Source organism: Delphinus delphis, chromosome 9, assembly GCF_949987515.2.
Source record: "Delphinus delphis chromosome 9, mDelDel1.2, whole genome shotgun sequence".
Lineage (NCBI taxonomy): Eukaryota > Metazoa > Chordata > Mammalia > Artiodactyla > Delphinidae > Delphinus > Delphinus delphis.
Window position 1 is genome coordinate 51,657,761 of NC_082691.1, and position 25,585 is coordinate 51,683,345.

The 25,585-nt window shown below is 41.7% G+C and overlaps 1 protein-coding gene across 1 annotated transcript; it reads right to left on the reverse strand.

Annotated features, from left to right (window-relative positions):
• Positions 1-13,903: 13,903 nt before the first annotated feature.
• On the reverse strand, positions 13,904-25,034 carry GATAD1 (GATA zinc finger domain containing 1). Its single transcript, XM_060020536.1, has 5 exons — positions 24,602-25,034; positions 23,677-23,802; positions 21,986-22,045; positions 17,077-17,260; positions 13,904-15,385 (listed from the first exon to the last, which is right to left on the reverse strand). The coding sequence occupies exons 1-5, from the start codon at positions 24,851-24,853 to the stop codon at positions 15,195-15,197; spliced, it is 813 nt and encodes a 270-aa protein (XP_059876519.1). The 5' UTR covers positions 24,854-25,034; the 3' UTR covers positions 13,904-15,194.
• Between the last annotated feature and the right edge of the window lie 551 nt (positions 25,035-25,585).

A 25,585-nucleotide genomic window follows, 5' to 3' on the forward strand; every position in this document is an offset into this window, starting at 1 on the left:
TTACTAAGTGGGATGGTCTAAACCTTCATTTCCATCCGCACCTTTGGTGGCCTAAGATTGCAGATGTCTTCCATTAAATTTACCATGAACACTCAGTATCACAAGGTTCCCGTCATACTCTGTATTCACTCAGCCAATATTGTAATCCTCCCCTTTCAAACCATTGGAATCATCACTATGTTCCCCTCATAGAAGCAGTCCACCTTTGCTTCCCTCTAAACCAGCAAAGCTCAGAATCACAAGGAATGCAAGCAAAGATGTTTGAGTCACTAGGTATTAACTGAGAAGCGCCATTCTCCCGTGCACTTTGGTTCCCAGATCCTTCTATTAAAGCCATGGTCACTGGTTCACAGTATATACTATATGCACTACATCTTGCAGAAGAGGACTCTACCCTCACAGAGTTACCTCGCCAAAAGGCCAGCTGTTTCAGGGTGAGGGGTATTTACAGTAAGTCCAGGGAATTCCCTGTAAAGTGAGTTTCATGATCAGAAGCAAGTGTCGTAAGGGATAGCATAACAGTGAAAGCCATCTGGTGAGTCCCTGAAAGATGGTGGTGGCAGAATTTTGGAGGACAAGGCAAATCCAATTCCAGAATGTGTCACCTTCAGGGAGGACAAATTGCTGCCTCATCTCTTTTAGGAGAGGGACAAATGTAATCAACCTTCCACCAGGCACGGGCTGGCATCCCCTGGTATGTACCTACGTGGTTATTGCTGCATACTAGCAGGCTGTCAGGATAGGTGGATGGTCAGGTCAGCTGCAGTGAGGGGAACGCCACATTGTAGAGCACACATAGACCCCCATCCTGGCCACCATGGCCACTTTGTTCAGGAATACAGTAAACAAGTACTGGGTAGCTGGAAACAAAGGCTGATTGATATCCATAGAGAGGTCATCTAGAGCACCTCATTATTAAAAGCACTGAGGACTTTTAGCTGAGCATTCACACAGGACACAAACATTCTCACTCTGAATCCATTTCAAGAACTCTGGCCATACCTTTCTCCCAGACCTCCTCATGGCCCCTTCTCCAATCATGCTGTTTCCAAATCTGATCATTTAGTTAAGTTACTAGCCACTGTCTATGAATCAGCATGGATTTCTATATCAGACATCACTACCTCCTGGCAAAATGGAAGAGACAAGTTCAGAAAATCTGCTCCCTGGGATGATTTCCTACTCTACTGGTCGTCAAGGCTATCCCCTCAGTATAGCAGAAATGCCTTCACTCTGATGCATTCACAGTGGAGTTCTGGGTCTCTGGGAAATCATGCTGATGCAGACCGAGCATCTGTTAATCCCCAGAAGGTCTGGTTATTTCTCAGGACACCTGGGAAATGGCCTGGTGAGTGGCTTTGGGTCCTTTGGGGAAGACTTAGAGGAAGGAAGATCCGTAGCAAGTATTCATGATGTTATCACAGGGCCATTTCCCTAGACACTTGACTTCTCCTGCATTCTTGGTCTGACCTAGACCTGAGATTGGGTCAGGGGCCATGACTATATTGCGAAGACTTAAGTCAGGCCTTTGTTTACTAACAGAGAGTTTTTAAAATAATAAAAATCAGGTAGCATCTTTGACCATCTATTTTGGTCTTAAGGACCCCACAGTTAGGCAACACCAAAGATCCCTGTAGGTCAGACTGCTGTAATTAATGCACTGGCTCTGCTGTTGATTATAGTACCCACATCCACCTGGCCTCTCACATTGCAGCTACCTGACCTCACCCCTGCTGCCCCAGGATCCATCATCACTGAAATCAGCATGTTTCTACTACAGTATCTCCCACTTGTGTTCTCATCGATTGTTGCAGATTCTACAGACTGACTCATTCAACAACCATTCCAACACCCTCACCTCCATCTTCCTATGGTCCTTGGAAAGTGAATTACTGAGTGACATAATCTCCATTGCAGCCATGCATGGCTATGTAACAGTTCTATCTAGACAATGAGTATAAGTAGGTAGAAGTCCCTGGGGTAAGCTTCCTTCCTGGAATGAGGGCACAATGTCTGGAGATGCAGCAACCATCTTGCAAACATGAGGGTGAAAACCACAGACAATAGAGCAAGGAAACAGAAGGAGCCTGGTTCCCTGATGGCATCACTGAGCTGATATACCAGCTCTAAATGTCCTACTCAGACCTTCTTATGCCTGAGGTAGATAAACCCCTTGTTTGCTTCTCTGAGTAGGTTCCTATTATAGCCAAAACCAATCCTGACAGATGCACCAATGATTTCATAAGGCCTCACTGAGGAGTATTTTCTGACACCCACACTATCTTGAGGGACAGATTTGCGTGGTGGTTAAGTTGGAGAACTGTCCATCATTCATTCATTCAACATATGTTTCTCACAAAGTCTTTGGATTTCTTTATATTATACCAAGATATTTCAGGCACCTCAACTTTATTCAGTGTGAGTCATTGAGTCTGAGTTCCAAATACCCAACCATGGAGTCAATTAGAACATTCCCAGATGCTGAAACAGCACACTGAATCAAAAATCAAGTGTATTAATTAAAAACAAAAGTGCAGGGACTTCCTGGTGGTGCAGTGGTTAAGAATCCACCTGCCAATGCAGGGGACACAGGTTCGAGCCCTGGTCCGGGAAGATCCCACATGCTGTAGAGTAACTAAGCCTGTGCACCACAACTACTGAGCCTGCACTCTAGAGCCCACAAGCCACAACTACTGGGCCCGTGTGTCACAACTGCTGAAGCTGGCGTGCCTAGAGCCCGTGCTCCGCAACAAGAGAAGCCACCACAATGAGAAGCCCATGCACCACAGCAAAGAGTAGCCCCTGCTCGCTGCAATTAGAGAAAGCCCGCAGGCAGCAATGAAGACCCAACACAGCCAAAAATAATTTTTTTTAAGTCATTAATGTATTCAACTTGACCAATAATTATGATTTTCCCTACTTAGCCTAGTACCCACACACATATTCTACCTCCACATATATTCTTTAGAATTTGCATGAAAAAGAAAAATATTGTAGTTTTTTTATTGTCTAAGCCTTCTCCTCCCAGATTGACTTTATTTATTTATTTATTTATTTATTTTTTTGCGGTACGCGGGCCTCTCACTTTTGTGGCCTCTCCCGTTGCGGAGCACAGGCTCCAGACGCGCAGGCTCAGCGGCCATGGCTCACGGGCCTAGCCTCTCCGCAGCATGTGGGATCTTCCCAGACCGGAGCACGAACGAACCCGTGTCCCCTGCATCGGCAGGCGGAGTCTCAACCACTGCACCACCAGGGAAGCCCCTGGATTGACTTTTAATTCACTCTCTAGGGCATGCTGGGATGGGACAATGGAAGGGAGGGTTGGAATGCAAGAATGAGCATGCTTTTACAAGGCTGATCCCTCACAGATGGGGGCGTTTCAGGGTCTTCAAGCAAGGGACATAAGGACTGCCTCACCAAAGATTTTAAAAGGGTGGGGATTCAAGGGAATGTTTCTTCCATGTGTCTCCATCCCAATTATCAGGGATTCAACTCTTTTTCAATCAACACCTTAACTTTTCCGTAAAAGATCTAAAATGGCTATGAACTCAATAGATGTCATTCAGTAAACTGTGGGATCAAACTCCTGTTTTTGTGCTAGAGTTTGGCACAAAAACAAATATAGATCAATGGAACAGGATAGAAAGCCCAGAAACAAACCCACGCACCTATGGTCAATTAATCTATGACAAAGGAGGTAAGAATATACAATGGAGGAAAAAAAAAGCCTTTTCAATAACTGGTGCTGGGAAAACTGGACAGCTACATGTAAAAGAATGAAATTAGAACACTCCCTAACACCATACACAAAAATAAACTCAAAATGAAAAGGGAACCCTCCTACACTGTTACTGGGAATGTAAGTTGGTACAGCCACTATGGAAAACAGTATGGAGTTTCCTTAAAAAACTAAAAACAGAGCTACCATATGATCCAGCAATCCCACTCCTGGGCATATATCCAGAGACAATCATACTTAGAAAAGATACATGCAATGTTCATTGCAGCACTATTTACAATAGCCAAGACATGGAAGCAACCTAAATGTCCATCAACAGAGCAATGGATAAACAAGATGTGATACACGTATACAATGGAATATTACTCAGCCATAAAAAGGAATGAAATAATGCCATTTGCAGCAACATGGATGGACCTAGAGATTATCATACGAAGTCAGAGAAAGACAAATATCATATGATATCATTCATATGTGGAATCTAAAAAAAAATGATACAAATGAACTTATTTACAAAACAGAAAAACACAGACTTAGAAAACAAACTTACTGTTGCCAAAGGGTAAAGGTGGGAGGGAGGGATAAATTAGGAGCTTGGGATTAACATATACACACTACTATATATAAAATAGATAACAAGGACCTACTGTATAGAACAGGGAACTCTACTCAGTACTCTGTAATAACCTATATGGGAAAAGAATCTGATAAAGAATGGAGGATATATATATATGTATAACTAAATCACTTTGTACACCTGAAACTAACACAACATTGTAAATCAAATATACTCCAGGATAAAAAGAAAAACTCAAAATGGATTAAAGACCTAAATGTAAGACCAGATACTATAAAACTCTTAGAGGAAAACAGAGGCAAAACACTCTGACATAAATCGCAGCAATATCTTTTTGGATCCACCTCCTAATGAAAATGAAACCAAAGATCAACAAATGGGACCTAAATGAAACTTAAAAGCTTTTGCACAGCAAAGGAAACCATAAACAAAACGAAAAGACAGCCCACAGAATGGGAGAAAATATTTGCAAACCAAGTGACTTACAAGGGATTAATCTCCAAAATATACAAACAGCTCATGCAGCTCTGTATCAAAAAAACAACTGAATCAAAAAATGGGCAGAAGACCTAAATAGACATTTCTCCAAAGAAGACATACAGTTGGCCAAAAAGCACATGAAAAGATGCTCAACAACACTAATTATTAGAGAAATGCAAATCAAAACTACAATGAGATATAAACTCACCAGTCAGAATGGCTATCATCAAAAAGTCTACGAATAATAAATGCTGGAGAGGGCATGGAAAAAAGGGAACTCTCCTACAGTGTTGGTGCGAATGTAAATTGGTACAGCCACTGTGGAAAACAGTATGGAGGTTCCTTAAATAACTAAAAATAGAGCTACCATATGATCTAGCAATCCCACTCCTAGGCATATATCTGGAGAGAACCATATTTTGAAAAGATACACGCACCCCAATGTTCATTGCAGCACTATTTACAATAGCCAAGACATGGAAGCAACCTAAATGTCCATCAACAGAGCAATGGATAAAGAAGATGTGGTACATATATACAATGGAATATTACTCAGCCATAAAAAAGAATGAAATAATGCTATTTGCGGCAACATGGATGGACCTAGAGATTATCATACAAAGTACGTCAGAGAAAGACAAATATCATTCATATGTGGAATCTAAAAAAAAATGATACAAATGAACTTATTTACAAAACAGAAACACACTCACAGACTTAGAAAACAAACTTATGGTTACCAAAGGGGAAGGGGGTGGACAGGGATAAATTAGGAGTTTGGGATTAACATATACACACTACTGTGTATAAAATAGATCATCAACAAGGACCTACTGTATAGCACAGGGAACTCTACTCAGTTCTCTGTAATAACCTACATGGGAAAAGAATCTGATAAAGAATGGATATATATATATATATATATATATATATATACACACACATGTATAACTAAATCACTTCGCTATACTCCTGAAACTAACAATATTGTAAATCAACTATACTCCAATATAAGATAAAAATTAAATTTAAAAAAATGTTTTTAAACTCTGCATTTGACTTTCAGCCTCATGGCTCAGAAAGAGAAGGGATTCTTTTAGCCTTCATACAAATCCCTGATTTTCAGCCTATGCCTTGAGCTAAAAGTATAACCATCTGAGCTTGTCTTTCTCTTTAAGCTCTCTAGTGCTATATTCAACTCACCCTTTTGAAATCCTCATGTGTTTCACACTATTCCATAGCAGCAACCTCTTCAATAGGTACTTCATTCCCGGGAATAATTTGTGATATTTTAGTTAGCTGTTTTGCCACTGCATGTCGTGGTATGCCAAATTCACATCCCTTAATACAGAGTGGATTTTCCTTGCCCTCAGCCTTTAACTAGGGCAGATAACCAGTCCCAAATGTCCCCTAATTTTCTTCAAAGTCTGTTGCCTGCAACCACTTCTGGTACTGATTTCTGTATCCATCAAATTTTTAGCTGTAAGTAACAGAACCCAACCCTGGCCCTTTGAATCAAAAGGAATTTATTGATGGTTTTATTGGTCTAGAAAACAAAGAGATGCTCAAAGACTTGTGGGTTCATGTCACTAGTCTTTGGGTGACAGGGAACCTTAGCTTGAAGGGGCTGTCACTCCAAAAAACAGGCCTCTGAGAGCCAGCCAACCAACACCAACCTCACCCAAAAGACTCTTGGCTATGGACGACATCATCCTATTGGTAGCTCACGAAGTCTGCCCACTTCTGAACTTCTAGCTTCTAGGAAACCCCGCGTTTAAGGTCAGCAGTCTGCTCTGCTACGGAGCCTGGGCCTAAAAGGCATAGCTCATAGTTACTAAAATAAGCAAAAAATTCAGTGTTATTTTTTATTTCAGACACCAAGTGGTGATCTCATCATCCTTTGATGTTTTCCTAGTCAGTATTAATAATTCCTAACCTGGGGCTTCCCTGGTGGCACAGTGGTTGAGAATCTGCCTGCTAATGCAGGGGACACGGGTTTGAGCCCTGGTCTGGGAGGATCCCACATGCCGCGGAGCAACTAGGCCCGTGAGCCACAACTACTGAGCCTGCGCGTCTGGAGCCTGTGCTCCGCAACAAGAGAGGCCGCGACAGTGAGAGGCCCGCACACCGCGATGAAGAGTGGCCCCCGCTTGCCACAACTAAAGAAAGCCCTCGCACAGAAACGAAGACGCAACACAGTAAAAATTAATTAATTAATAAACTCCTACCTCCAACAACTTAAAAAAAATAATAAAAAATAAAAAAATAATTCCTAACCTGAAACCTAGTCATCTATTAGGACTCTGACTCGGAGAACACTTAATGTGAGCACCAGCTATTAACTTGCAGGATTTTTGTTTGTTTAACTATATCCAGTTGCCTCCGCTTTATATTGAAAATTCCACAAAAGGCCAGATTTTTGTGCATGTTGTTCGCTGCTGTAATCTAGAACAGTGCACCTTGTACTGGTGATCATTCAATAAATAATAAATATTTGTGAGTGAATCATTCTTATTTCAACTGAAATTGGGATAAATTTATTCCTTTGAATAAATAAGGGGAGAAGGGAAAAACAAAATCTAATATTTTAGCCATTAACTTTTTAAGATTAGAACTGATATGATTGATTAGGAATCAGTTTTGATTGTAAAAGCAATGGAAATGGGCCATCTACAGTAGTTTCAGGAGGTATTAGAAGTATGGATTCTTTTTCTTTTTCTTTAGTTTATTTATTTGGCTGCGCTGGGTCTTGGCTGCCGCACGTGGGATCATCTTCACTGCGGCATGCAGGATCTTTTAGTTGCGGCATGCGGGATCTAGTTCCCTGACCAGGGATCAAGCCTGGGCCCCCTGCATTGGGAGCATGGAGTCTTAACCACTGGACCACCAGGGAAGTCCCAGAAGCATGGATTCTTAAATTAAATGGACATTTTACATTCCCCTAGTAAAATACTCAATACTCATGAATATAAAGAAAAAATATATATAAAATGTAAACACTAGACAAAGGCATTATGTCATGGAGTCTACCCATTTTCTAGGCAACCTGACATTTTTTTACAGAACTGGTATAGGACTCAGCCTCCCAGGAAATTTCCAAGAATCAAACAAATCAACAACAGAAAGCAAAGAATATTCCAGGATAACAAATACCATCAACCATATGCTGAAAGGGAAATTTTTAGAGGTTTTAGACAGAAAGGTGAAATGACGCATTTTGGCTAGACATTTATTCTGGCCAGATATTTTGTAGGAATCAGTGTCAGTTAAAAAGAATGCTACAGCTTCTTCACAAAAGTAAAAATGCTGAGAGCTAAGCCACTGATTTTCAAAACATTTTCACCACAACCCAGAGTAATACATTTTCCATCATGATCTAGTCCATATGTGCACATGGCTGAAACTAAAGTTTCGCAAAACACCTACTCTTACCACATGTGATATTCTCTGACATTTTTCTCTTTTATTCTATTTCACACAAATAATGAAATTCTTACCCATACATGGGTTGAGACTTGCAAATTGAAAAACTCTGGCCTAAAGAGGAATAAAGTACTGGCATATAGAATTGCTTTATATCTAATGAATATATATATATATATTAAACACATACACAAAACACTTTAAACTTACTGCTTTCTCAGAGAAGTAAAACTCACCTAAGTAGAAGCATGCACTAGTGTTCAAGAGTTATAAAATTCTACAGTTGGTAGAATCTTTTGTTGTTGTTGTCTTTGATGCAACTTTATTTATTCAGTAGCATTTGGGAAATTTTCATATTCTCTAGTAAATACAGACAAGTGGATTCACCATAAAGTCAACCCCACCACAAAATTATTTGGGTAAATTACCAAATTAGTTTACCTTTCCCCATTTTGAAGGGATTACAGAATTTTTAAATCATCCCACATGTAAATTAAGCAATATATTTTTTTTCTTTTTTTGGCTGCACCGTGTGGCTTGCTGGATCTTAGTTCCCCGACCAGGGATTGAACCTGGGCCAGGCAGTGAAAGCACTGAGTTCCAACCACTGGACTGCTAGGGAATTCCCAAGTCTTTAACCTTTTGAGTTGATGTCTTTTCCTTTTAAGGATACTGTGACAAACTGTACAAGTTCAGTTAGGTGACAATATCTGGAGATGGATCAGTCAGTTCAACTGATGAGTAAAACATTAAATACGTTTAACTGTAAGTTGAGGATGGTGAAAATCTTAACTATTTTTCAAGTTTTAGGGCAGGGTCTTGGTTGATTGAATATAGATCCAACCTACTCTATGGCCTCTGACCACAGCTTCCTCCTGGCAGCTCAGAAATGTTTGCAGCTGTAACTGGTAGTGTCAGAGAGCCTTGATTATAAAGGGAATGACCCCAGAGGCTGATGGTCCAGCACAGCAGAGGTGGGACTGGAATCCTTCCTCTCTGGGGCCCTGTTGGCACCTGATGGAGAGGAGGCCAGAGGCTCTGAGGACTCCCTCCTGTATCTTATAATATGATTGATGCACAATGATCCTAAGGGGGAGTTGGGGGAAAGTGGGGTTGACATTGCAACTCACCACCACTACCAGAACAAAAGCCCTCAGGATAAACCCATGGAGAGTAGCAGTTCCTCCTTTATCTTTTTCACCTGTGAGTAATAAGCACAGGGCCAGCCTAACTGGAATGGTTTTTTTATTTTTTAAAAAAAGAAAAAAATTAAACAGGTATCCCATTCTGTTTGGGAACCCTTGCTTTCAATTGCCCTTCTTAAACGATCTTGTCCAATGGGAAGGTTCCCCATAACAGCCATTGTGATTCTAGGTTGTCTTAGTTAAGATTTTGCCATTTATGTATTTACAGCCTCCAGGACTGCAGTTCTTAGATATAAATTAGGCAGGGGTGCCGGAAGGTGGGGAGCTCAATTCTTTGAGACTTGAGGACTCCACTTCTTTAGCTACACCTTGGGTCTCTCAAAGCCAAACTGCGTGGTGTTTTACAGTATACCTTGTTACACGGAAAATTTCTTGAGGTTGGTAGGTGACCTAGTGTCAAAATAACCCATTCGGTGACCAACTTACCCTAGCAGGAGTCTTAGGTGGCCAGATCTCTAACAGCTTTGCCCACCAATTTTGTAGCGCTGGCTTCCAAGATACCCATTAATAATAGATCTATTATTTTTTTCTGAGAAGATTTCTATATAGTGGTGGACACTCTAACGGCTTTAAATATTTCGAATTCCGCCTACTTAAGATCGTGGTGTGCGGGTGGTGAAAAGAGCCTGATATTTCTCGTCTTAATTTAATGCCCCAAGTCCCCCAACGGTTTATACTTTGGACTTACCTTGAGGCTTTGTGAGTCTCCTAACAGCTGCTATCTTGCTTCCTTTAGATTGACAGGTACCCATTATTTTCCCTTGTTAAAATAATCCTAACTCAACCAGATTTGCTATTTCTGGCTGCCTCTGCAGTTCCTGAGACCCGTCAGGAACTCCCCAAGGCGCTTACCTTGTAGATGAGGTCGGCCACAAATCCAAATGCTGTCGCCCATTAGGTCTGGTGTTTCTTACACCCCAGTCTTCCACCCGGAAGGGTCTGGACAAACAAACTCGAAGAGCTCACAAGGCAAAATAACGGGATCCCAGGGAGCGGCAAAGAGGCAGCGAACCCGAAAGGCTCCGAGGCTAACTTCAGCTGAGTCCGGGAGCCTTCCGGCATCTCCAGCAGCTGTCTTCAGGACCCACCTCCTCACCAAAACTGTAAAGTGACAAAACTAAAACAACTTAGTAATGAATTTGATGTCCTTTAGTCAAGGGAAAACAATCCATAGATGAGGGGAGCGCAGTACCTCCCAGCAGTGCAGCTCTCTCCCGGAACGCTGGGCCGTTGTGAGTTTCACGCAGCCTTAAGAGGCAACGTGGAAACAGCCTGATTGGCCAGGAGGTGGGGATTTCTTTAGGAGGCGAGCAGCTTCTTTTGCTAAGGGTCAGTGAAATGAGCCACAGCTGAGCTAGCGGACTGTGACTGGTGTATATCAGGTTCCTTGACAGGTGAGGAATTACTTTTACCAGGGCTAATTGGCATAGAAAGGCCTTTGATGATCTTCCTAAATTGCCCCAAAGCAGGATGCTAGCAGATCTCTTCCTCTCTTTGCAGAAACTGAAGGCTTTATCAGCTGAATTTTATATACTAAGAAGGAGCCAGAGCAGTGGTTCTCATTTCTGGCTGCATGTCAGAGTCCCCTCAGGAAATTTAAACTTTTTTTTGTATTTTTAAGTTTTACTAGATACTTTGGAACCTAATGAGGTCCCAGTATTATCCCCACAGATACTGATTTACTTAGTTGCTAGTGGGAACTTTCCAGCAGGGTTTTTTTTGTGTGTCCTGTATTTTGTTTTTGTTTTTAAAGCTCCAGAAGTGATTCTAATGTGTTCGTGATTCACTTATATAAAGGTGGGAAAGGGCAGTGGAATCTAAAAACATGTTTAAAATCCATATGATTAATTATTAAAATATAAAACGGGGATAACTGAGTGAGATATTTGTGAATCTGCTAGGTGCAAAGCACCTGCAACTGCTCACGGAGGAGAATGAAAAGAAAAGGAATTTTCCTTCAGCATGAGATTATGGTTTTGGCCTTTGTAAGTTCAGAACCTCTTAGTCGTGTTAATAGAGCCACAACCATGAGGACCACCAAGTACGGTGGTGCAGGACATGCCCTGACGGACAGTCCTGGCTGAGTGGAGAATGGACTCCAGCCCTGGGACTCTCCCCCAGCCCTCAGGTGGCCGCCATATCGAAACCCTCACAGACACCAACATGTACTAATAGCAGCCCTGACATGAGGCCTGAATCACAAAGCTGCCCACTTCCTCCCTCTTCCAAACTTAGGGCACTGTAAGGACAAATAGAAATTTAAAATAAGAAACTTCAGGGCTTCTCTGGTGGCGCAGTGGTTGAGAGTCCGCCTGCCGAGTTCGTGCCCCGGTCCGGGAGGATCCTACATGCCGCGGAGCGGCTAGGCCCGTGAGCCATGGCCGCTGAGCCTGCGCGTCCGGAGCCTGTGCTCCGCAACGGGAGAGGCCACAACAGTAAGAGGCCCGCGTACCGCAAAAAAAAAAAAAAAAAAAAAAAGCAGCTTAATTCCCTCTGTTAAAAATAAGGCAAAAGGTTTCCCTTTTTTGTCGGAATACTTACCTTAGAAAACTTGCGTTTTCTCAGTCTCCTTGAAATGTATCTTTTTAGAAACTAAATAAGTCTCTGTCAGTTTTGCGATCTAGTAATGTTTTTTTCAAGGACCTGGGTGCCATCTCTTTTAAATGTAACTGTCAGGAGACAGCACCCCTGTCCTCCAGTTTCTGTGGGAGGGTGGGAGCCAGACTTCAGTGCTCCGAATTGTTAAAGTACCTCCTGTCATAAAGACGTTTGTCCCGCCTGCCCCCCATAAAGTCAATTAGCTAACGTAGGTGGTCACCCCAATCACCAGGTAAATTTAGGAAGAACTGTGTGTGATTAATGGTGCTGTCAAGTTCTCTTAAATGACTAGTTACTGTTTATCTTGAGAACCTGTATGTAATGACCACACCTGTGTGGCTGCATAAAAGGGTGAGATTTCTTTCTGTCTTTGCAACCTCAGCCAGTTGCCTGTGATGAGCAGCACATGCTGGTTTAATCCTCAGTCAGTAATAAAAGTGTTTTCTTTTTCTACTACCTTTGTGGAGGGGATGTCTGAATTGAAAGTTTTTTCAAATTGTATTTCCCCAACAGCACCTTCACTCTCTATTCTAAAGTTACTGTCTTTTTCCACGCTCCCAATGCAAGGGGCCCGGGTTCGATGCCTGGTCAGGGAACTAGATCCCACATGCTGCAACTAAGAGTTCTCATGCCGCAACTAAAGATCCCACATGCCACAACTAAAAGAGCCCACATGCAGCAACAAAGATCCCGTCTGCCGCAACTAAGACCCAGTGCAGCCAATAAATAAATAAATAATTTAATTAATTAAGTTACATTTTTTTAACTCGCACCTTCCCTATCCACAGGGAGAAGTATTGAAGGTATAGAAGGTGTTTTTGTTATAAACTTGCTCCCTTCTACCCAGCTTCTGCTAAACAGGTGGAAATAGGAGTTATGGTAATTCCAAATGGTGATGATGTTACAAGAAGTTGAGGTTATGTTTGTAGCTTTTGTTTGTAACTGGGTAATTAATTTATGCCAGTCTGTCATGTTGAATAAGAAATACTGGTTAATGATTCCCACTTGTTTGGTTTTTAATTTTGTATACACATTTTGACAGTTAGAAATTAGTTTTTTATAATACAATCTATTCATCTTTCCCTTTGTGATATCCTTCATTACTTTTCAATTTAAAAAAATTACCAAAGTAATACATGTACACAGTTTTTATAAAAAGAAGGCCAAGTAATTCTAAATAGCTTGTAACGAAAAACAACAGTTTCTTGCTTTATCTTTCAGTGTCTCAGTATCAGTCAGGATTTGATTAGAGAAACAGAGCCACTAGGAATGAAATAGAATGAAGTATCTATTACAGAGATTTTACCTTACACAACTGTGGGAGCCCGCTGAACAGTCTGTATAAGGCTTTTGCTTCTGTGTCTGGGCTGGGGCCTAAAATCAGTAGGGCAGGCAGTCTGAAAGGGAAGATGGATTTGAAGTGGAGGAGAGCACTGCCTCAGCCTCTCACCCCTTTGGCGACAAGGCTGGGAACATAGTCTGGGGCCACATCAGCGCAGGCCTTCCATCACAGGAGAAAAGCTATGGATCTACGCTGTGAGTAACAGGAGCCATTTGGTGTCTGTTAAGGAGGAATATGAAAATTCGATCTTTATTTTAAAAGATATTACACAAGTATCTAGGAATTTATAAACAAATCGTCCATATATACACTGGTTTTTAAATATTTCATTTTAATAAATACCTTATGTTAAATGTTCATTTGATCTATCAGCCATTCTTTGAGTTTCCTAATATCTATTACATACTGGTGACGAATCTGTCATTCCAAATTATGAGTACTACAACAGTGGTGTCTTCTATTTACACCATTTTGTGGTAGAAAGCCCTATTTAATTGTTTAAACGAAATAAATAAATGCATGAAATAAATCCAAAGATACACTGTGAAAAATACATTTTAATCCAAAAGTCTGAATATTAGCATTTAGTTATTTACAATGGTATTTACAATCAATTTTACTATAACTTTTGTGGAGAAAGAACTATGTACATAGAGCTATCTATCTACAACATACAAACCATAACTTCCTTACAACATACAAACATTAACTGTGTAGAAAAATGGTAACAGTTAAAACTCCCACAATTCAAAATCACCATAATTCAATTAGATCCTGACAAATTTTGCTGGGGTTGAGGAATAATGGTCCAGTCAGAACAGGAGAGGAAGCAAGTGTGTGCAAATCCCACTTCTTCCCTCTTTTAAATTGTTGCTCCCTTACTTAGCTGACCTACACTTGAAGTAAAACCTGTCCCTGAATTCTGAATAGAATTCCTGTGCCTGGACTTCTAAGTCCCAGACATTGTTTTAGGCCTGTTATTATGAGTACATAGCAGATGGTTTTAACTTTGGGGTGGACTTTTTTTAGATATCAGTGCTAATGATAATCATTTTTATGACTGCCCAATGTTTGTTCTAATGGTGGTCAAGAAACTACTGCTCAGGGATGCCTGAACAGTACGTTTCCTGTGTGTTTTTAGTGAAGTTGTCTGTCTGAACTATAAACTTAATGTTTTGATTAAGCCTCACTCTGACTGAGAAGGTAGGTGAGAGCAGTGAAGAGCAGCTCTATTAAGATCAACCAAATGATTCCGAATCCCTGCTTACTACAGAAGAACTGGATGAAAGTTTTAAAAAGCCTAGGCTAACAACATCATCCACCAATCACTTTCCTTAAGGTTAAAGCAGCCAACAGTCTGTCACAGCATTTTATAGATGATAAAATAAAGCTTTTTTTTTAACTTGGTGATAGATACTGTTGCTAACGGCTACATTTTATTTGATTCAGCCCTTGGTTAGAAATTCAAACCTTAATTAATATTTTATTCTTGTAGAAAAATACAATCCATTTTATGAGTTTCTAGAAATAAATTATGGAGAAAAATAGACACTACCTGTTCCTAATTGTCTCCTTGGAAATTACAGTCTTTGCCTGGGAGGATACACACACTTAATGTGTATGTAATATTTAACTTCAAAATATATTTAATTCTTTTCTATCTCTTTTAATTTTCTAAGTGACTAGTAATAAACAAGCTAATGATTACTGGGCAGTAGAGAAAAAACTTTTAGTCATTTTTCCATCCAAGAATTTCATTAAAGAAACATGTGGCATGTCTTATGGTAGTACAAATACAAGACAACTGGAAATCCATGTTCACTTTTTAAACTACAAATGGTTGGCAACTGTTTCCTTAATAGTTATTGCAGGAGTAGGTCCAACATGAGTCCATATATAGCCCTTCTCTGGTCTGGTGGGAACTGTGGGAAATGGTGATGAACGTGACTTGAAATATTCAGAAGGTGCATGACAAACAAATTCCAAGTATTCCATCTTCCTTGGAAGATCCTCCTCTGGTCCTAGAAGGCAGCCAACATTCACATTTTTGAAGATATATATCATTTCCATAAAATGTTAGAATTCCTAGACACTAGGAGAAACTGGTCTGGTGGTAACTTGACATTAGCCCTTGAAACATATATTATTTTGAAGTTACTTTCCATCATTTTTTTCTGCTTTAATTGCTTAAGGAATATAGCATTCTCCCCAAAATATAACTCAATATAGAAAGGATTCTAAAAATAATATTTAGCTTTATATAGTGTTTATTATGTCGACACTGTTCTAAGTACTTGATATATATATCAATACTTTGAATCCTCACAACAACCCTCTGAGTTAGGCACTATTATTATTCCCATTTTACATGAGGAAATAAGGCGAGAGAGATCAAGGAACCTGTCTGAGATCACATAGTTAGTAAGTGGCTGTCCTAGGAACCCAGACAGTCTAGTTCCAGAGTCTGTGCTCTGAACCTTTATGCTATGCTGTCTCCTTTACAATCTGAGGATTAGGAAGAGGAGGTGAGATAGAAGTCCTAGAGGTGATTCAGTCATGTTACTGCCTCTGCTGACAATCCTGTCTGATAGAACAGGTTAATGAAAGTTCACTCTTCTATGTATCAATACTTACAAGCAGAAGACTAAAACTGCTTGGTCATGTATCACACTTGACATGCAGCTGGGAATAATAGTGGTATTTTACTTGTCCTTGAGTTCTCTCTGAAAAAAACCTTTTGTATCTTTTTTCTTAGAATGCAAAAGTAACGTATGCCCATTGCAGAAAGGTTGAAGAGTTTGGGGTAATTTTAAAACTCTGAACACTTTCAAAATTCTATTTATCAACAACTTCTTCTTGTGAGTCTACGTCAAGAACCAATTCTTTGGTCAGCCTTGAAATTAATGAGTACAGTGGCTGCCATTTCAACTACCAACAATGATATAAAAGGTTGCAAAAGGTCTAGGATGATGTGTGTGTGACATCTAGAGGGACACATAATGAGAATTTGTAAGATTTTAGACATAAACGTGACAGTTCCTCTAGAAATCATTTTTGAGTAAATTTTTATATGTTACCTAAATAACCTAGTTCTTGAGCAATAAATTCTTTTAACAGAGTTTAACCATGGGTCACTCAGAAAAATCTTATCCACATAGCATTCTAGTACGTGCATACTATACTGCCCCGGAACTCAAAATAACGTATAGCCCTCAAACCCCAGCTATATAAATTTCATATTTTCTATAATAGTCTCTACTTTTTGTACTTACGCTTCTCTGTTATGGACTGAATTGTATCTCGCCAAATTCATATGTTTAAGTCCTAATCCCTAATGTGATAATATTTGGAGATAGGGCCTTTAGGGAGATAATTAAGGTTAAATGAAGCCATAAGGGTGGGGCTCTAATCCAACAGGATTGGTGTCCTTATAAGAAGAGGAAGAGATGCCAGGAGTGCACACACACAGAGGAAAGCCCCTGTGAGGAAAGGTGGCTGTCTACAAGCCAGGAAGAGAGCTCTCACTAGAAACCCACCCTGACAGCACCTTAGGACTTCCAGCCTCCAGAACTGTGAGAAAATAAATTTCTGTTGTTTAGCCCACTCAGTTTATGGTATTTTGTCATGGCAGCCCAAGCAGATGAATATACTTTCACATAATAATGGAAAATTAACTGGGTTCAAGAACCTGTCTGTTACCTGTCAAACTCACCTATGATGTAGGATGCAGGATCAAATTGGTCCCTGGGGCTAGAGAGAGTGGGAATGAGCCACGTCAGTGCTGCACTCTTCTCACAATACTGGTCCTGGATAAAACCCCTGATCTGAGCATAGTAGGGTTTTCCATCTTGTTCGTCAATTACAGAAACAACATCTCCAATTTGGTAATAGACTCCCTGGGGGAAGTAGAAGATAACCCCATATTTAAAATAAAAATAGGAGGTGGAGTCAAGATGGTGGTGTGGGTAGACGTGGAGTTAGTGTCTCCCCGCAACTAGGGTGCCTGCTGGCCAATGGTGGTGGACTCTGACGCCCAAGGAGATGGGAGGAACCCCAAAGTGAACCGGTAGGACGTAGGGGGACTGAGGGGGGAGGAGAAGTGGAAGCCAGACAGGATCAGCACCCCTGAGCCTGGGCAGATCAGGAGAGGGAGGTGGGAGGGACTCTCCAGGAAGAGCGGGAAAGGAGCGGAGGGTGATTGCCCCACCCACTTGGGCCCTGGGAGCCTGCTGAGCTCCCAGGCCCGTCCCCTGCACTCCAAAGCCCCCTCCAGGTCTCGTGGGTCCCTGGGGGCATAGGAAGGAGGCCAAGGGGAGAACAGGAGAGGCAGTGGGAGGGGCCCTCCGGGAGGAGCAGGAGAACAGTGGAGGGCAACTGCCCCACCCACTTGGGCACGGGGAGCCTGCTGATCTCCCAAGCTGGTCCCCTGCCCTCCAAAGCCCCTCCAGGCCGTGTGGGTCCTTGGCGCCATAAGAGGGAGGCGGGGAGATCAGGAGAAGCATGGGGTAGGGGCCCTCCCAGACTGGAGGAGCAGGAGAGGAGAGGAGGGCATTTGCCCCACCCACTCGAGCCCAGGAAGCCTGCTGGGCTCCCAGAGGAGGTCCCCTGCCCTCTGAGACCAGGGGTGCGGGGCACGCCTGGACCCCTTCTGTTCCTTGAGCCTAAGCCCCACCCCCCCACAGCCCCCAGGGCCTTTTCCAGCCTGTGGGTCCTAAGCATAGGCCTCGCCCACCACCCAAACTTCACCCTTGCTTAGGCCCCGCCCTCCATAGCCAAGGCCACACCCCTCCTTTTTTATTTCTTTTCCCTCCTCCTCTTTTTTTACTATTGTGGTACTGATGTACCTTCTGGTTGTCAATTAATCTATATTTTTATTTTTATATTCTTCCTAACATATCTGTTAGTTTCCTAGTCTAATTTTTATTTTTTACTTCGTTATTGTTCTTTTTTTTTTTTTTTTTTTTCCCACTCCAGGCGGCCTGCGGGATCTTGGTTCACGAGCCTGGGGTCAGGCTGAAGCTCCTGCAGTGGAGCTCCAAGTCCAAACCACTGGACTAACAGAGAACCTCGGACCCCAGGGATTATTCATTGGAGTGAGGTCTCACAGAGGTCCTTATCTCAGCACCAAGACCCATCTCTACTCAGTAGCCTACAAACTCCAGTGTTGGAAGCCTCAGGCCAAACAACCAGTAAGACAGGAACACAATCCCACTCATAAAAAAAAAAAAAAAAATGAGATGGCAAAAAAACATGTCACAGATGAAGGAGCAAGGTAAAAACCTAAAAGACCAAATAAATGAAGAGGCAGTAGGCAATCTACCTGAAAAAGAATTCAGAGTAATTATAATAAAGATGATCCAGAATCTCGGAAATAGAATGGAGGCACGAGTTGAGAAAATACAAGGAATGTTTAACAAAGATCTAGAAGAACTAAAGAGCAAACAAACTGAGATGAACAACACAATAACTGACATGAAAAATACACTAGAAGGAATCAGTAACAGAATAATGGAGGCAGAAGAACGAATAAGTGAGCTGGAAGACAAAATGGTGAAAATAACTGCTGAGGAGCAGAAGAAAGAAAAAAAGAATGAAAAGAATTGAAGACAATCTCAGAGACCTCTGGGACAAAACTAAACACACCAACATTCAAATTATAGGAGTCCCATAAGAAGAAGAGAAAAAAAAAGGGTCTGAGAAAATATTTGAAGAGATTACAGTTGAAAACTTCCCTAACATGGGAAAGGAAATAATCACCCACGTCCAGAAAGCACACAGAGTCCCATACAGGATAAACCCTAGGAAAAACACACCAATACACATATTAATCAAACTAACAAAATTTAAATTCAAAGAAAAAATATTAAAAGCCGCAAGGGAAAAACAAAAAATAACATACAAAGGAATCCTTATACGGTTATCAGCTAATTTTGCAGCAGAAACTCTGTAGGCCAGAAGGGAGTGGCAGGATATACTTAAAGTGATGAAAGAGAAAAAGCTACAACCAAGATTACTCTACCCAGCAAGGATCTCATTCAGATTCCATGGAGAAGTCAAAAGCTTTTCAGACAAGCAAAAGCTAAGAGAATTCACTACCACCAAACCAGTGCTACAACAAATAGTAAAGAAACTTTTCTAAGCGGGAAACACAAGAGAAGAAAAAGACCCACAAAAACAAACCCAAAACAATTAAGGAAATGATAATAGGAACATACATATCGATAATAACCATGAGTGTAAACAGATTAAATGCCCCAACCAAAAGACACAGACTGGCTGAATGGGTACAAAAACAAGACCCATATATACGCTGTCTACAAGAGACCCACTTCAGACCTAGGGACACATACAGACTGAAAGTGAAGGCATGGAAAAAGATATTCCATGCAAATGCAAATCAAAAGAAAGCTGGAGTAGCAATACTCGTATCAGATGAAATAGACCTTAAAATAAAGATTGTTACAAGAGATAAGGAGGGACACTACATAATGATCAAAGGATCAATCCAAGAAAAAGATATAACAGTTATAAATGTTTATGCACCCAACACAGGAGCACCTCAATACATAAGGCAAATGCTAACAACCATGAAAGGAGAAATCGACAGTAACACAATAAAAGTAGGGGAATTTAACACCCCACTTACACCAATGGACAGATCATCCAATCAGAAAATAAATAAACACAAGCTTTAAATGACACAATAGACCGGATAGATCTAACTGATATTTACAGAACATTCCACCAAAGGTGGCAGAATACACTTTCTTCTCAAGTGCACATGGAACATTCTCCAAGACAGATCACATCTTGAGTCACAAATCCAGCCTGGGAAAATTTAAGAAAATTGAAATTGTATCAATCTTCTTTTCTGACCACAGTGCTATGAGAGTGGAAATCAATTACTGGAAAAAAACTGTAAAAACCACAAATACGTGGAGGCTAAACAGTGTGCTACTAAATAACCAAGAGATCACTGAAGAAATCAAAGAAGAAATTTAAAAATACATAGAAACAAATGACAATGAAAACACGATGACCCAAAACCTATGGAACGCAGCAAAAGAAGTTCTAAGAGGGAACTTTATAGCAATACAATCTCACCTCAAGAAACAAGAAAAATCTCAAATAAACAATCTAACCCTACACTTAAAACAACCAGAGAAAGAAGAAAAAAGAAAACCCAAAGTCAATAGAAAGAAAGAAATCATAAAGAGCAGAAATAAACAGAAACGAAGAAAACAATAGCAAAGATCAATAAAACTAAAAGCTGGTTCTTTGAAAAGATAAACAAAATTGATAAACCCTTAGCCAGACTCATCAAGAAAAAAAGGGAGGGCTTCCCTGGTGGCGCAGTGGTTGAGAGTCTGCCTGCCGATTGCAGGGGACACAGGTTCGTGCCCCAGTCTGGGAAGACCCCACATGCCGCAGAGCGGCTGGGCCCGTGAGCCATGGCCGCTGAGCCTGCGTGTCCGGAGCCTGTGCTCCGTAACAGGAGAGGCCACAACAGTGAGAGGCCCGCAAACCACCCCCCGCCCCAAAAAAAAAGGAAAAAAGAGAAAAAGGGAGAGGACACAGATCAATAAAATTAGAAATGAAAAAGGAGAAATCATAACTGACACTGCAGAAATACAAAGGATTAAAGAGACTACTACAAACAACTATATGCCAATAAAATGGACAATCACGAAGAAATGGACAAATTCTTGGAAAGGTACAATTCTGCCAGACTGAACCAGGAAGAAACAGAAAATATAAACAGACCTATCACAAGTAATGAAATTGAAACCATAATTAAAAATCTTCCAACAAACAGAAGTCCAGGACCAGATGGCTTCACAGGTGAATTCTAACAAACATTTAGAGTTGAGCTAACACCTATCCTTCTCAAACTCTTCCAAAAAGTTGCAGAGGGAGAAACACTCCCAAATTCATTCTACGAAGCCACCATCACCCTGATACCAAAACCAGAAAAAGATATCACAAAAAAAGATCTAGACCAATATCACTGATGAACATAGATGCAAAAATTGTGAACAAAGTACTAGCAAACAGCATCCAACAGCACATTAAAAGGATCATACACCATGATCAAGTGGGAGTTATCCAAGGGATGCAAGGATTCTTCAATATATGCAAATCAATCAATGTGATACACCACATTAACAAATTAAGGAATAAAAACTATATGATCATCTCAATAGATGCAGAAAAAGCTTTTGACAAAATTCAACACCCACTTATGATAAAAGCTCTCCAGAAAATGGGCGTAGAGGGAACCTACCTCAACATAATAAAGGCCATGTACGACAAACCCACAGCAAGCATCATACTCAATGGCTCCATACCATACATTTTCATTTTAAAAACGATTCCCATAATCTACATTAAAAAATACTTAAGATCCTCATATCGTATTTCATTAGGCAACTTCCTCTCCCAACTCAGCTCTGGATGAGATGTTTTATAATAGCCACCTACAGGGGAAAATAGCTTAGAAAGGAACGAAAACCACAATCACACCTTATACAGAGTAGCAGAGACTTTTAGACTAACCCAGCATTTTAGTAGCACATTATACAATAAGTTCAAACCTTCCTTCAGTAACTACAGATGCTCACCTTGTAGAAGATTGATTCTGCAGTGATTATGGTGGAAACTGACTCAGGGGCTTTGATGGGCTGTGAAAAAACAAAAGTAAAAATATTAGCACATTCATAATGTGTGTGTTTGTGTGTGTGTGTGTGTGTGTGTGTGTGTGTGTGTGTAGCGTGTACAGGCATTTTTCCAGCCATATATGAGAGTTCTGTAATTTAAGAAATACTAAAGTTGTTGTTTGGTGACAAGAACTGCAGTAAAAAAGAAAAAACAATGCTTTTCTGATCGTTGTGGCAAAGCCTGGTCTGAATACTTCTGCTACCTTTAGCTTAAAAATTGCTGAGCCCCAAAGGACCGGCTCCTGACTACGTGGCTGAAATCTAACAGAAGCCTTCTCAGAGCTTTACTACACATTCTAGTTATAAAAAAGATCTGGCTCTAATGGCCTGAGCATGACGGAGGTGGGAATAATAAAAAACGTGTCTCCTCAAAGACATTTTCCATCTCCACTTAACTATGGAACTAGTTATGACAGTATCATCAGAACTAATTTCCTAGCAAGCCTGAACCAAGGCCAAAGGAAACTTTCTTGGGAGTTCTTAGTAACTTGCCACCACTCAACCATCATTGAAATTCCTTCCTAAGCTGTAACACACACTTTGACGCCACAACACAGTAACTAGGCCTTCCCAAATATGTCTTGGTATTATCCTTGAAGAAAGGCGTTGTTAGAGAAATTGATAATAAAATACTTGCAGAGAACATATTCCACCATACTTAAGAGGAAAACGTGTTTAGAGCATTTAAGTGTATACAACTATAGTCCAATAGTTACATGTTTTGTCTAGTCAATAAACACCTCATTTTAGAAAACTGAATTATAAAACTCTTATATAAATTAGGGGCAACTATTCTAAACAAGAAAAAGGACAATCTGCACAAGAATATAACGCAAGGCTTCTCTGAGTTTTTAAAATAAACACACCCAACTTCAGAAATGCCTTTACTGGTAAGTGAAGCATTCCTGTTCTGAAAGCAAAGAGTACCATACTGAGGTTTTAAAAAAATAGTATATAATGCATTGCCCATTGTGTTTGACCACTGTCCCTTGTATTTACAAAAACAATGAGAATTTACTGCAACAAAAATATGCTTTCCACTACCCCAGCACAAGTCTTTCGACCATCTACTTTCTCATAGAAGAAGAGATAAAGAAGATTTAGTAAAATTTTTCATTCATATTCATCAAGTTGATCATTATAAATCAGTAAGAAACGTCTTCTGGGGCCATAATAACAAACAAATATGGAAATGAATGAGTTTCGGTATTATTTACTTAGAGCTTTAAGAATGAAAAAAAAAAAGTTTTCCCAGTATACCTGGCCACACCAAGAACTATAACCCCATCTCATCCTTTCCAGAGAACCCAGTAAAATGCGCTGGAGGTTTAGGTTTCTTTTAGAATATTTTATATTTCCCAGAGAAAAAAATAAAAGCTAAAAAAACAGAGACAGGGTATTATTAACTTTATAAACAGTAAGCCTCCTACAACAGAGCTCACTCCCTTTTAGAAAGTCTGGACCAGTCCCCAGAACACTACAGAATAGCTGCCAGAGCAGAGTCCAAGTTCAGTGATGAGAGATGAAGGCAGTGGCAGGACACACTACACACACAATGCCATTACAGTACAAGACACTGTCCACAATCATCTTACATTTTTTAATTTAAAAATATGTCTTCTCCCTTTTCCTTTAGTGGAAACTTTCTTTTCAGCAGCTGGAGCAGATTTGTATTTAGTGTTTCTGAGCCGAGCGGACCTCCTGTGAATTTCCTGCTTACTCTGTTACATAAACAATTAAAGAACAAAAAAGAGAAAGAAATAAAAAGTGCAGAAAGGTTGCTGTCCCGATACAAACATCTTACAAGGATCCCAGAGTATGCACTTTAAACGATCATTTAAAAATTAAGTAAGAGTGCACCTTTTGTTTTTATGGCGGGTAATCACACCAACTGGCCTAATTCAAACAGGGAGAGCCTTAGGCAAGCGTCTCCAGAGCATTGAAAAAGGTGTGAGCTACTTGTGATAGGTCAAAGGGCAGCAACAAGAGTCAGTCCAGGCCAAGGCAAGAACTATTCATCGGTTGTGTTTATAACAGAAAAATGCTTAAAAACTCAACTCTCCTACGCCAGAGAACGGGTTTGGTATGCCACCTCCTGCAATGTAATACTTATGCTGCCACTGAAAATGATGACATGATAATCTTAATAGCACGACATTATGACAAAATGAACTTTATTAACAGGTAAAGAGGTCCAGTAGCATGACTCTGCTGACATCTCTATGTATACATGTGTATACTGAGATGTCTGGTTGCTATCCAAAACATTACAATGGGGGGATTTCTGAAGCGTTTTCACTTTTCTTGCTTCTCTAGCCTTTCAGTTCCACACTAGAAAAGGTGCTGAGAATGGGCCGAACCAAAGACCATGTTCTCAACCGGGATGGGAAGGGGCGGCCCGGCCCAGTATGAGCACGGCGATCCCGGGAGGCCCCCGCCCGCCTCCTCCGCGCCCACCCGGCCTCCGCCCGCCAAGCGCCCGGTCGACCTCCGCCGGAGGGAGGGGCCGGAGGAGCTCACCTGCTTGCCGCCCCCGCCCCCGTTGCTCTGCGGAGGGGCGGCCGAGGTGCTGGCGAAGGTCGCCGCGCCGAAGCCGCCACCGCCGCCACTGCCCCCCGTCCCGCCGGCCGCCCCCGAGCCGGCGCCCCCGCCGCCCGCGCCGCCCCGGCCCGTGCAGTGGTGGCAGAGGATCTCCCCCTGCGGGCCCTTCTTCCACATGGAGGACGATGTGGTCTTGCAGACGCTGCAGGTGGGCTTCAGGCCCAGTGGCATCGTGGCCGGCTCGGGCGGCCCCCGCGGGCGCAGCGACACGGGAATGGCGACCGCCGGCTTTCGGCGGCCCGCTGGCCGGCCCGTCACTCCCAAAGACAGAAAGAGCGGCCGGGCGCGGCGCCGAGCTGTCCACCCTGGGACCAGGCCGCGGCCGCTGCCCCCTGGAGGCAGGAAGCCTGTTCCCCCCGCTCCACCGCCCGCTCCAGCCCCCTGCGGTCCCGGCGCCGGGAGGCGGGGCCGGGGCGGGGCCTGGCCTGGGAGGAAAGCCGAGCCTTGGCCTGGGGAGGTTTCCGGCGATGCGCGGGGCCCGCGCCCAGGCCGGCCCGCCTGACCGGAAGTGCCCCGCCCGGGACTCCTGGGACAGAGCACGGTTCGCGGAATTTCCGGTCTTAGGCCTATGATTGACTACTAAAATACTGCAGGCTCAAGTATAACTAAAATTCAGATAAGCAGCGAATAACTTTTTAATATGAGTGTATCCCATGCAATATTCGTTGTTTATCTGAATTCAAATATAACTGGGCATCCTGTATTTTTATTTGTTAAATCTGGCACTCCTACTTAGGACCCCTTTACACTCTTTAAAGTTATGATTTAGACCCCCAAATACGTTTGCTTATAAGGGTTATATCCATGGACATTTGTGTATTAGGAGTTGAAACATTTTCAAGCCAAAGATGCCACGCATACATTCATTGGCCCTTGAATGACAGTGTTCGTATCCTCTGAACT